This window comes from Sinocyclocheilus anshuiensis, unplaced genomic scaffold (genome assembly GCF_001515605.1).
Source record: "Sinocyclocheilus anshuiensis isolate Anshui unplaced genomic scaffold, SAMN03320099.WGS_v1.1 scaffold371, whole genome shotgun sequence".
NCBI classification, from domain to species: Eukaryota; Metazoa; Chordata; class Actinopteri; order Cypriniformes; family Cyprinidae; genus Sinocyclocheilus; species Sinocyclocheilus anshuiensis.
The window spans coordinates 338,753-352,159 of record NW_015549597.1 but is presented as its reverse complement, the minus strand read 5'-3'; the positions used below and the strand labels follow the sequence as shown (position 1 = coordinate 352,159).

The 13,407-nt window shown below is 38.0% G+C and overlaps 1 protein-coding gene across 1 annotated transcript in view; it reads left to right on the top strand.

Annotated features, from left to right (window-relative positions):
• The first annotated feature begins 3,560 nt into the window (after positions 1 to 3,560).
• Positions 3,561 to 13,407, top strand: part of smg1 (SMG1 nonsense mediated mRNA decay associated PI3K related kinase) — a 43,048-nt gene continuing 33,201 nt past the window's right edge. Inside the window, exons 1-15 of the mRNA XM_016446947.1 lie at positions 3,561 to 3,804; positions 6,142 to 6,299; positions 6,822 to 6,974; positions 7,091 to 7,227; positions 7,316 to 7,374; positions 8,307 to 8,520; positions 9,379 to 9,504; positions 9,591 to 9,663; positions 9,744 to 9,841; positions 9,923 to 10,096; positions 10,276 to 10,497; positions 10,675 to 10,776; positions 10,853 to 11,122; positions 11,229 to 11,359; positions 12,184 to 12,345. Coding sequence (XP_016302433.1) covers positions 3,728 to 3,804; positions 6,142 to 6,299; positions 6,822 to 6,974; positions 7,091 to 7,227; positions 7,316 to 7,374; positions 8,307 to 8,520; positions 9,379 to 9,504; positions 9,591 to 9,663; positions 9,744 to 9,841; positions 9,923 to 10,096; positions 10,276 to 10,497; positions 10,675 to 10,776; positions 10,853 to 11,122; positions 11,229 to 11,359; positions 12,184 to 12,345 — 2,156 coding nt within the window. The 5' untranslated portion in view covers positions 3,561 to 3,727. The remainder of the gene's footprint in view (positions 3,805 to 6,141; positions 6,300 to 6,821; positions 6,975 to 7,090; positions 7,228 to 7,315; positions 7,375 to 8,306; positions 8,521 to 9,378; positions 9,505 to 9,590; positions 9,664 to 9,743; positions 9,842 to 9,922; positions 10,097 to 10,275; positions 10,498 to 10,674; positions 10,777 to 10,852; positions 11,123 to 11,228; positions 11,360 to 12,183; positions 12,346 to 13,407) is intronic.

Genomic DNA, 13,407 nt, shown 5'->3' with positions numbered 1-13,407 from the left:
CTTACCATACTGTGATGCCGTGTACCGTGAGTGGCGGCCAGTGGGCTAGAGTGAGCGGAGGCAGGCAGGCTAGAGTGAGCGGCGGCCACATGTGAAGACCCCGGGCTAGACTCCGCTTCGTCCACGGTGAAAGCCGATCCGGCGATCCACAGCGTGAAGTTGATGTATCTCCTCAGCGACCAGCATGGATCAGCTCCAGGCATGACGAAGCGGATATCGTCCTCTTTTGGAAGGCTTTCACAACGAAACACACAGCGCCTCCATGACATGGCGGCAGCGGCAACAACAATACTACAGCGAGAATAAAAGTTATGCCTTCTTTCTTTGCGTGAACATTTGGGCGGTGTTATGCAAATCTTCCCACATAGTGATGTAGATATGTGGGGGCGTGTTTTGAACGAGGTGTTTTAGGTAGGCGTGGTTGACTCTTAGCTTTTATAAAGAATATCTCTTTGGGTTTGAGACTTTAGTCTTTGCAACTTTAGGGATCTTATCTATGCACGAACAGCTTGTAACACTCCAAAGAGAAAGGAAAAATTGAAATTGCATCATATGACCCCTTTAAATGCGATTGTCACTCCTGAAACTTTACAGTGTGTACGTGGCCACATGGTTGGCATTAGGGTTCTTCAAAACCATCTTTATAGAGCCAGATTCCTAAATTCATTCCCTGGATCACTGAGTTTTCGCCCCAAGCCAACAATGAGAAAGTAGTTCAGACATTTCCAGTGCATCATTGGGCGTACCCTGTTTGAGGAAGATGAACTGAGACGTGTGAGCTCGCTAAAAATATATTTTTTGAGTCTGGTATTGATTTTGAGTCAGTTCAAAGCCAGCTGATGTGCAGACATGAGATGAAACATAGCACCCCTGTTTTATTGGTAGAATTCCCAAAAATATGTTCTTGTACGTTGTACATTTTACATTGAAAAGGGGTGATTCATTCCAGAAAAATGTCTTTGGTTACCTTTACTTACATTGTCCTACATTGCTTGTAATCCCTCAGGTGTAGATGGTGGTGCACATTAGATAAGCAACAGCTGTGACATTCAGCACTTCCTGTAGCAGAACAGTCGAACAGCTGCACATATTGTTAATTATGAGCGCTTTTTGCTGACTTCCATTGAGCAATTTCCATGAAATTATGCTTTCTGCAGCACTTAGGGTTTTTTTTTTCTCAACAAAGCACAAAAATCTGGCCAATAATGGTTTGTAGTATAGTTATATAGTCTTAATTAACAGTCTTAGTTAACTCAAAGGGTGCAATAACACACTGTGAGCCATGTAATCTCCTTAAGTTACCAGCTGTCATCTCTATGTACTGCTACAGTGTTTATTGTGCATTGTTGCTTAGCAACTTCAATTCCATGCATTGAGGAAAAATATCACAGCAAGGCTCTGTGAAAGTGAATGGGCCATTTTCAGTGGACCATCTCTTTCTACTTGCTGGAAAAAGTGCAATGGCTTGAGTGTTACTTGATATTACTGCAAGACATGACAGACAGAGATATAGGAGAAAAAAATATTGGGCTGATGAATTCTGCTTTAGCTCCTTGCTACCATCTTGTGGTATAATTATGAAATGTGGGTGTGGTGAATGGATACGCAAATAACACAGTTTCTCCTCAAACAATAGCCTCAAACTCTATATCAAACATATTTGCTTCTTATTAATGTGTTAATATTATGTAATAATTATCGCAAGACAAACTTTGATGTTGGCTTCAGAAAGAAAATTAAATGCTTTTTGCATAAGATTAAAGTCAGTTAATGTTGACATGGTCACACACCCACTGTAAACAATAAAAGTTCACAGAATCTGCAAAATATGTACACCAGGCATTCATACTGCAAACTGCAATGGGGGTGGTCTTTTTCAGTTTGTTTATTTTATTTATTTTTATTTAATAGTGACAGTGCTCATTAATCAACAGTAACATACTGTAAATAAGCCAGAGTTAGCCCCAATGGCTAATTTTCATATGTTGCCCCTTGCCAGACTTTAAAAAGGCAACTTAAAAATCTGAAACACAGTAAGTTATCACACATAAACATACAATAGCATTTACAATGACATACAATAACACTATTCAAGATAATAATGGCAGTATCATAAAAAATAAAAAATAAATTACACATGATTACAAATACAGTTAGCTTTTAACCATTTCTTTAATTTATATTTAAATGTTAAAACATGTTTTACTACTCAATTAGTTGGTAGAGTATTCCAATAGTTAATGGCTCTGACTATACAATAGCATTTACAATGACATACAATAACACTATTCAAGATAATAATGGCAGTATCATAAAAAATAAAAAATAAATTACACATGATTACAAATACAGTTAGCTTTTAACCATTTCTTTAATTTATATTTAAATGTTAAAAAATGTTTTACTACTCCTTAATTAGTTGGTAGAGTATTCCAATAGTTAATGGCTCTGACTGAAAAGACTGACCGTCCAAATGTTGTACGCCTAAACTGTACAGCAGTCTCCTCTAGTAATTGCTCTGCGTTATAAACTGGCATACTGGGGGAGGTGCATAACCATTTTAAATCTTAAAAATCAAGCAAGCATCAACCACAAAGTATAGTTAATAAAGATAATTATTAATATAGTTCATATATTATTAGTTAGTTAAAGTTATTGTAGTTAAAGATAGTTAATAATAGTTAATAAATATCTACACATTCTTAAACCAAAATGCACTGACATGAGAAATAAATGATTTCTGAAATAAATAAATAAATGAGTTTATGCTCAAAACAATAAAAACTAAATAAACTTAATTCAAGTAGGAAACAAGTTTATTTTGCTTACCCCATATATTTTTGTTGTTGTTGTAAGCCTAAAATCGCTTGATTTTGATCAATCAGAAAACAAGACTTAATATAAATTGTATTCTCGTGTACATGTGTCTTGATTTAAGAATGTTTCGTTTTTTGTTTTTTGCAGTCCAGAGACGAATTGTAGAAATTGTGTTGTGAGCATACCTACCAATAACGATGTACCAAATATAAAACCAAACATAATATGCCTCCCTGAATCTAATGGTGAATGGGAAACTTTAACGATATGTTTTTCAGTTAAACAGCACTGAAATGCTGGCTTCATTGTTTTCTTTTCTCTGTGTTTGAAGCTCTTCTTCGTTTTTCTCCATTTCATACACATCCTGTTGTCACTAGGCAACCACGCAGTGAATCGGGCTACCTCAACAGATGTTTCTATTTTGTGCTCAAGTGAAGTTTAGGTGAAATCCCACATTCCAATTATTACTTTTTCCTGCTTAACCTACACTTCCCACTTCACGTGCCAAGCTTCAAGTGAACGAACAACCTTGGAGTTATTTCGAGTAAGTCCATGTTTCTGCCATTGTGCGTTAGGCACCATAGGAAATGTATTTATTCTTCTTCTTTTAAATTTAATGGCGGTTGGCAAACCAGCTTAAATGGTGCAGGAAATGTATTTGCCTCGGCATTTGCGCTAATAACAATAGAGCTGCAGTTATTTCTAGCCACCGACAGATGGGGCAGCCGCCGTGTGAACTGCGGTGAAGGAAAGTGTAGAGAAATAGATGGGAGGGTCAGGCCGTTGCCTCTCAGTTTCAAACACACAGTGCATTTCAAACCTGTGCATAGACGTAAACTGAACGGTGAAAGTAGGGTTTGTTTGCGGACTCCTCCCGTGTTAGACGGGCCATGCTGTCTTCGCGAAGGTAATGAGCCGCAAAGCCCTCGGGTCTCGGCTGAGCAGCGCCCACAAACTGCAGCGAAACTGGAATGACTGGCAGCCCAGGTCAGTAGCGCACCACACGGCCGAGCGCTCGCACAACAGACCGAGGCTTCAGCGAGGCCTTGCTCTCCTGCGCCTCTTTATGAAACACAGCAGCGTCCTATCTCCACGTGAGGAGACTTTTCTAAGCATTCATCTCACATCACGTCGCACGATAATGAGGTTGAACTCTAGTCTTTGGGAATAGTTAAACCGACAAGTGTCAAGCGCTCATGTTCATTTTTCAGGTTGGTTAGCAGATGTTAGCAAAAGCTAACTCACAAACAATCGGCGAACACTGGCGATATTTATCATGTTTGCGTTTGTTCGCTAGCTTTGGTTTGTAGACCGAGTACAAATGTGAGTGTAACAGCGGGAATTTGTGTGTTTTGACAAACACCCGGATGTGTCGTGGCGTTCATGTGTGGTTTGTGAGGGGAAACGCGTGTGGTCTGACACGTTTAGCCACAAGCTGCATAGGGTTAGTTTTTCAACATTTGTGATTAAGTTAGTAAGTCGATTTACGTTGTGTAATGTATATTGCAGACATACTGGATAATATTAGTCTCCTACTGATTTAATGCTTTTTGAACTCCTCCTGTGAAGCTCAAATAAATCTCGACGCTCATGTTCACTTTGCTAACCAGCTGAATTATTTTCGTTGTGCCACTGACTGTGAAGCGGATAGCCAATTTCAAACCTTATTATTTTATTTGTAACTTTAAACCGTTTTAATTTGGACGTTTTAATAGTTTAAATCGGACAAGCCAGGTGGAGCTTGGACTGAATGTCAAAGCCAGGCGAGTGTGCCAGTGTTTCTCTGGAAAGCATAGGCAGCGAGTACATTGAACTTCGAGAGTGATAACTGGTTAATTGTTTGAGTTCAGTCTAGTCTCATAATCAAAGAGTCAATGTCCATTCAGTAACTTTGAAACAACTAACGTTACTTGATGTATTTATGTAGGATGACCATTCACAGTTTTGAGATGTTGCATTATTTGAAACCATGTGGAAAATGAATTCTCAGCTGGACTGTTGTCAAATGACGACTCTTGTCCACAAGTCCCGGATGCAGATGCAATTTTTATGGATAGCCAGGGAAGATTCATGAATTGTGCTTATATGATTTTGTGTCTTTGTTGATTTAATGGTTCACATTTTGAGTACTAATACTTTCTGCCATGTTAGAAAAGTTCTATTAATTTAATGTTTGGCAGGTGATGTAAATGATCAACTTTATATTTCTGTGAACTGTTCGAATTCAAAATGTAGTTTAATTAGGATTATTAAAGTTATAGTTCACTCAAAAAAGGAAGTTTAAGTCATGTCATTCAGTCAGTTCACATGTTCCAAACCTGTATGGCTTTCTTTCGTCATTGGAGCACAAAATGTACATTGTTCCAATGTTTTTGAAGAATATCCTAGCCCCATTTTTTCCAACATAATGAAAGTGAATGAGAATTGACGTCAGGTTCCAAATTGGCCAAAAAAAAAAAAAAAGTTGGTATCAATGATTTATTGATATCTGCATATCGACTCACTTCATTCGTATGAATGATGTATTTGCAAAGTGGACTGATCCAATTTATTGTTTGCTGTTCCATAGAAGAATGGCTTATGGATTTGGCATGACATGGTGGCAAATAAATGACAATGTGAGTTTTTGGTAACATAATTTGGTAGATACCTGTTGATTTATTGTTCATTTAACTGGCAACTATCATGTTTGTTCAGGATCAATGTGTGTTCTCGTGTAGATGTTCCTTTTGCACATGAATGGGTATTCGAAAGTTTGAGGTCAGTAAGATATTTAAAAAAATAAAATATTTCGCAAAATGCATTAAATTGATCAAAAGTGGCAGTTGAAGCCTTAATGTCACACTTGTTTAGTTTTTTTCCTTTTTCAAATCAGCATATTAGATGATTTCTGAAGAATCGTGCGACACTGACGACTGGAGTAATGATGCTAAAATTCAGCTTTGCCATCACAGTAAAAAAAAAATTACATTTCAAAATATATAAAAAAAAAAAAAAACATTTTAAATTGTAATAATTTTTCACCGTCTTATAGTTTTTACTGTATTTTTGATCAAAAAAAATGTAGCCTTGCTAAGCAGAAGAGACTTCTTTCAAAAACATTTAAAAATCTTACTGATACTGACTTTTGAAAGTGTTTGTAAACAAATTGTGGTGGTTGGTGTTTTATACATAGGGTGTCATCAAAGAGTAGATACCAACCCCTTTTTGTCCAATTTACACAATAAGTGGTCACCTCTGGTCAAGCTTTAGCATGCTGACATCAACGTGAACATGGACAGTTAAGTTGCTGTAGCCACTGATGGTATATCGAATGTTTTTCAGAGGCGACAGTCTGTCACCCAGGCAGGACGGTGTGAAGAGCAGTGTCTCTAGATACCGTGGTTCAGAAGTTCTTTTCGACATTCTGCCCTCTGACCAGCCTGGCACCCCACCACTGCACAATGATGCCTTCACTGCCGCAGATGTACTCGAAGAAGGAGGTGTGTGCTTCATCTGGCCCTTTGTTTAGCCTGGCTTTAATCAGCTGGATTATATCCGCCAGTGTTTTTCAACATCAATACCATGTGTCATTCTGCTGAGGGTTTGTTGATTATTTGTTTCCTCTTCTGTGTGTCACCCTGGTTAAGGTTTCTGTTTATAGAAATAGAAAGAGAAAGTAATGTCAGAAAGGGGTTTTTTTTGGGGGGGAAGGTCCCAGAGGTTCCTTGTGCGAATAAATCCCCATTTATTTATTTTTTATGAATATAATATGTTTGTTCTATTGTTTGTTATTTGCTTTATTTTTAATAGAGAAAAATTAAATAACAAACAATAGTTACACCTAGATTATACCATATACGTTTCTTTTCGCCCTGCTTATAAAAATAGAACCTACCTTAGTGACACAATATTCTAACATGTAATTTATGCTTTAGTGTTTCTTGTGGTGGTTTTTTCAGGAATTTCAGATTACAAATGTTACTCCTTTAGAGAAGGGAACTGACAGTATTCTTTCTTTCTAGGTGGATATGACGCTGATGGAGGCTTCTCTGAAAATACTTATGGTTGGAAGTCGCTGGGGCAAGAGTTGAGAATCAATGATGTGACTACTGATAAAAACACTTTTCAGCATGGAAACCGTGCTTTAGCTACAAAGGACATGAGGAAATCACAGGGTACATTCACCTTTCAGTGCTCATACATTGTTTGTTTGGAATGAATTACCTTGGAGCTTAAGTGGAGCTGTTGAATTCATTTATTTACTAGCATCACTTTCTCTTTTATGTCCCAGACCGACCGTTGGCTCACTCTGAGGAGTCTCGTCTGGCCAATCTTCTGCGGCGAGCGTCACGGGAAGATGACCGGGAACGCAGACTGGCCACTATGAAAAAAATGAGGGAGTTCATTGTGCACTCTGAAAATAAAGTGGTACGGTCTGACATGCTCAAATCGTTTTTTATGTGTCTATAGAATTAAACTGTTTTTAATCTGTATTGTTTGCATTCATACATTACAGGTCCTAGTGAAACAGTTGGATTCCATTTTGAGCACCCTGAATGACATTTTGAACGAGAGGTATGACTGCACAGCCTATTTTTAACACAATGGGGGGGTTATCAGAATTCACTCCACTGAGGGTATATTTAGCACTTCATTGTTCATGAAGTGTTATGAACACCTTACTGAGTCCTAGTCATAAACAATTTAACCAGCCATTATTACATTTTGCCATACCTGAAAAAAATTTGCCCGCTAGTATGGGAATTTTTTTAATTTTAAGACTGGGTGTTAGACACCCCACTCCACAGGATATGCCAATTGTGTAAGTTCTTTTTGTATGCTTTTGTACAGTTATGATTACAATATCTCCCTACACTTGTATTTTGAATGTGATTCATTGGCCAAAAAAAGAGAAAACACAATAAGCAAAGTTAAATATGAAATTGAATATGGCTTTTCCTTAATTTCGATAGATATTGCAATAATACATAGGCCTTGTCCCAAATGGCTCCCTAAGCCTTTGCAGTCTTCCTCCAGGTCCACACTTTGTGACATAATGCTACGTAATAATTATCAGGTAGAAGTTTACTTTGAAGCTCAGCTCAGTTTGGGCCAGGGCGCATAGCGGCTGCAAAGTGAGCACTCACAAGCACAGTTCTGAAACCTTAATGGATGCGCATGAGGGGGCCATTGTAAGTTTACAAGACCACAAGTTCACATGAAGTGTGCCATTTGGGTCAGGGCCATTGTTATCCTGGATTATTTTGGCCATGATAATTGTGCAGTGAAAATCTGGCCTAATTTCAACTCAAATTGATATTTAATATCTATCTATTTATATTTATATATATGTATATATATATATATATATATATGTGTGTGTGTGTGTGTGTGTGTGTGTGTGTAAAGTAGGCTTATAATAAGCAGGGTAGTGTACGGTCAACTGGTCATTATTGCATAATAAATCCATGCAGTACCTGATCAGACGTTTCTGTTTGGCCTTACAGTAGTAAGCTCCTGCAGGAGCTCAGGCAGGAGGCCGCGTGCTGCCTGGGATTGCTCTGTGCCGCCCTCAGTTATGAAGCCGAGCGGATCTTCAAGTGGATGTTCCTCAAGTTCAGTGTGTCCACAAAGGATGAGGTGAAGCTTCTGTACCTGGTGGCAGTGCACAAGGCACTTGAAACGGCAGGGGAGAAGAAGGCTTTTTCATCTGTAATGCAGGTATTTATTCGGCTCCATTGCTAAATCTTGGATTACCCTTCTGTATAATCTTTTTCTGTGGTTGAAATAGGCCTGGGCAATAAAACGGTATTGATATTTATCGACGGTACACCTTCAATAACGATATTAAAATTGTTCGAAATTTGTTGTCTCGTTGTTGTATTCTAATGTTTTGTTAGTCTAGCCCACGATGGACAAATATGACTGCTGCACTCGCGTCTCATGCAAGAGATGCAAAGAAAGTCGTGCAAAGTTAAAACCGTTTTAACGTTTAGAAAACGCGATGCGAGTTTGTGAAGGTTTATTTCATTTCACTGCGTCTCATTTGTTTTTAAATGCAATCTGTGTGATCGGTGATTTGGCTCTTTGTATTAGGCTAATCAATGCATAAACACATGATGCTGTTTTGTTCATTGTTTATGCAGTTTACAAAATTATATTTGTTTTATATAAGTAAATTTAGACGTTATGCACGTTTTTATAGACAGTTATTTGAATTGACGGTTTAATGCGCTGCATTATTTTGCTCATTGCGCCCTCCTGTGGCCTCGGGAAACAAGTCAAAAGTTTCCTTAAGACCCATTTAATCTGCATATAAAACATTAGAAATTAGATATGTTTAATTTTTATTGTGTGTTTGACTGTTAAAACAAAAAATATTTTGTTTGTCTCAATAAATTGGGTTAATTTAAAAATGCAGTGGTTAAATTTAAACATTTTTTTTTCTATTGCTCTTTGTTTTACAAAAGTTGTCAATAATTATCGATACCGAACGATATGAAACATTATATCGTTGATACATTTTTTAGCTATATCGCCCAGCCCTAGGTTGAAACGTTTTACCGTTTTGTCTTTCAGTTGGTGATGAGCAGCCTTCAGTCTATCTTGGAGAACTTGGACACGCCAGAGCTGTTGTGCCAAAGTGTAAAATGTATTTTACTGTTGGCCCGGTGTTATCCACACGTATTCAGCACCAACTTCAGAGTAAGCAGTGCAAGCAGTCTTAAATTTAAAATCTGGAAATCTGAAAGGAAAGAACTTGTAAATTAACTGCTGCTTTTGTTTTTCAGGACACAGTGGATATCTTAGTAGGTTGGCATATAGACCACACACAGAAACAGTCTCTTACTCAACAAGTGTCTGGTACGATTTGTTTTATATTTAGTTTAATTTCTCTTTTTTGGGAAATAACCTGTCTAACCTGTCTCAATATATCTTTCTAGGCTGGTTACAGAGTCTGGAGCAGTTTTGGGTCGCAGATTTGGCCTTTTCAACTACATTATTGGGTCAGTTTTTGGAAGACATGGAGGCGTATGCTGAGGTAACATGAATTGTTTTAATTTGCTTTCTGATAGTCCATTTATTATGAGATTCTGAGGTTCTAATGCTCTTTACTTCATAGGATTTGAGTCATGTTGTATCTGGGGAATCAGGAGACGAGGACATTCCCCCTCTCGCAGTATCCCTGCCAAAACTGGCAGCCCTGTTGAGAGTTTTTAGCACAGTTGTGCACAGCATCGGAGAACGATTCAACCCTATCAGAGGGCCTCCGATCACAGAAGCATATGTCACTGATGTTAGTATCCAACACGCATGGCCTCTGCTTTAAATATGTGTTTCTGCAATACAAATAGATCCTCTAAGATAAACTGCTGTCATTTATAGATCAACAAACACTTGAGAACACACACACACACACACACACACAATCCTTTACTGATCTGACGTAAATTGTTTGCATTTTCTTGCTCACAGGTTTTGAACCGTGTTTTAGCTTGTGTCACCACAGCCAAGCAGGTGTTCTTCTCGGAGGCAGTGCTGACAGCAGGAAATGAGTGTGTGTGTGTCCTGCTGGTGAGCATGGACTTGGGCAACCAGCTGATTGATGCTGTAATCTCTTATGGCCTAGACCAGCTGGACAGCTGCCAGTGCTGCGGACCAGAATACAGCATGTCCGTCCTCACCCTGCTTACACTGGTAGGACTTGACTTGATTAATCCAATAACCGACATACTGGAGTACAGTTTGTGGGATTTGTGTAAATAAATGTAGTTCACACTTTGGCCTTGTCACTATTATTTTTGTCTTTGAAATACTTTTTCACACGTCTAGTCTTTTTTATTTTTATTTTTATTTTTTTATGCGTGTTTGCAGATTGTTGACCAGATAAACACCAACATCCCGGCTGCTTTTGTGGAGAAGTTGCTGGCCCCAAATTCCCAACTCTTGGAGCTGCGTTTCCACAGAGAAAGAGAGGTACGATCAGTAACCTCAATTGTTAGAAATTCAACACACACAGCTATGATCTAACACTTTTTTGTTTGTGTCACAGGTAATGGCAGCTGCACATGGAGTGTATCATGCTGTGCTGAGCCTAAAGAACATCCCTATCCTGGAGGCAGCTTATAAACTGGTCTTGGGCGAGATGGGCTGTGCGCTGAACAGTTTGCTCAGCCCTCTGGGTTTGCCTGCTGCCTGTCCTAACATACAACATCCTGCCTTTAGCCAGCTGCAGTTCAGCCCAGAGAGAGCAGAGTTTATCCTTATCTTCGACCTCAGTGCTCTCACCACCATTGGCAACACCAAGAACTCCCTCATCGGGGTCAGCATGAATTCATACTTGGCTCTGTGAAAGCATTTTTTGCAGTCATACAAGAAAATGTGTGAATGAGTAGAGAGTAATAACGCTTATTTTTTCTGTGTTACAGATGTGGGCTTTGTCCCCTACTGTGTTTGCCCTGCTCAGTCAGAATCTGGTTGTAGTTCACTCTGATTTGGCAGTTCATCACCCTGCTGTCCAGTATGCAGTGCTCTACACTCTCTATTCTCACTGCACCAGGTAACAATGCAACATTAACTTTACTTACCTGGATGATGCTTCTTGAAAAATGTTCAGGGTTTCCACAGTCATAGTGTTTTCCAGGCCTGTTATATTATTATAATATAATATATTATATTATTATATAATATTATATGTATATACACTGTTGATTAAACTGTAAAATTATATTATATTTAAAAAAAAATTCTGTACTTTTGAAGTTTCTGTTCATCAAAGAATCCTAAAAAAAGTATCACTGTTTCCAAAAATGTGTATATATACAGTGGTGTGGAAAAGTGTTGGCCCCCTTCCTGATATCTTATTTTTTTGAATGTTTGTCAATATATATATATATATATATATATATATATACACACAAGTAGAAAAATTTGACAGTGATAATAAGAAATGTTTCTTGAGCACCAAATCATATTAGAATAATTTTTGAAGGAATATGTGAACATTTTAAATGACATTATTTTAGAAAAATATATAAGATCGAAATAGAAAAATAATGTTTCTAAAAATATAGTACTATTTCACAATATTACTGTTTTACTGTCTGATTAATTAGTAAATTTGTCTGAATTAAAAATGAATTAAATTAAAATCACAAATGTATTGGACGAATAGTGTGAGAAATGCAGAATAACACTGAAGTGTTTAACAAGTGGCAGTGTGGTTTCATGAATTATGCAGTGCTATATGGTTTTATCATTGTATTTCTTGCAGTGTACATAAAACTGTCAAAAAACGCTTTGTCATTCACTTGATTTGAGCCTCTCTCACTCCAGGCGTGATAACTGATAGACTGCTGCCTGTCTCTCTTTATTCCTCCCAAGACATGATCACTTTATCTCAAGCAGCCTGAGCTCTTCGTCTCCATCCCTTTTTGACGGTGCTGTCATCAGCACAGTTACCACGGCAACCAAAAGGCATTTCAGCACGCTCCTTAATTTGCTGGGTATGCTGCTCAGCAAGGATCATCTCAACCCTGAGGCGAGGTACAGTGCTCACACTGCCTGTCTATAATGAGGCCTGTTGTGATTAATTAATCTGAACCTCTTGCTCTTTCAGCTGCTGTAATCACTTAATCAGTGACAGGTGTAATTGCCCCTTTCTTTTTAATTCCTTACTTGTTTGCATATGGCAACAGTTTAGTATTTAATTTTAGGAAATTAGTGAAATTAGTGCATCCAAACATGCTAAACAGAAGTGTTTTCAATATTCAAATTTAGTGCCATAATAGTTTAAAGTAAAAGTTGAATTTAGAATCTTTACATGAATTAGAAAATGTATTCACATAAATTTCATTTAGCCTATTTCTAGTAGAGGTCGACCGATATGGGTTTTTCACTGGCCGATGCCGATATTTAGACATCGGGGAAGCCGATGGCCGATATATAATGCCGATTTTTTTGGCCGATATGCTCGGCCGATTTCCTTTTTTTTTTTTTTTTTTTCATCTCATAAAAGTGAGTTTGAGCAAATGATTATTGCAAGGTACAAGATAGTAATAGTAGTAGTAGCTCAATTTAGAGTAATAATACATGGCTCAAAACTTAAGCACATTCTCAAAACAGTTCTGAAGCATGCCTTTTGTTTGTTTGCTGTAGGGCTGTCAAAAAAAATTTGAATTTCGAATATTTGTCGAATTTAAAATAAAAATCCACATTCGAATGCACAAATGTTGCATTCGAATTTTAGGTGTGCATCAATGCCAAAGTATACTTCGGCCGTCCACGTCCGCGCACCGTCCGCATTGTCATTTTTGTCATATGGAGGGCTCGCGGAGAGTACAACAGCGCATGCGCGAGGTGAATGCTAAAGGGGTCATATGATGCTATTTTAAAGATCATTATTTTGTGTATTTGGTGTAACAGAATATGTTGTCATGCTTTAATGTTCAAAAAACACATTATTTTTCAAATACTGTACATTATTGTAGGTCCTCTATGCCCCGCCTCTCTCAAACACGTCGTTTTCAACAAAGCCCCTTCCTTTGACAAGCGCAGTCTGCTCTGATTGGCCAGCTGACCCAGTGCATTGTGATTGGCCGAACACCA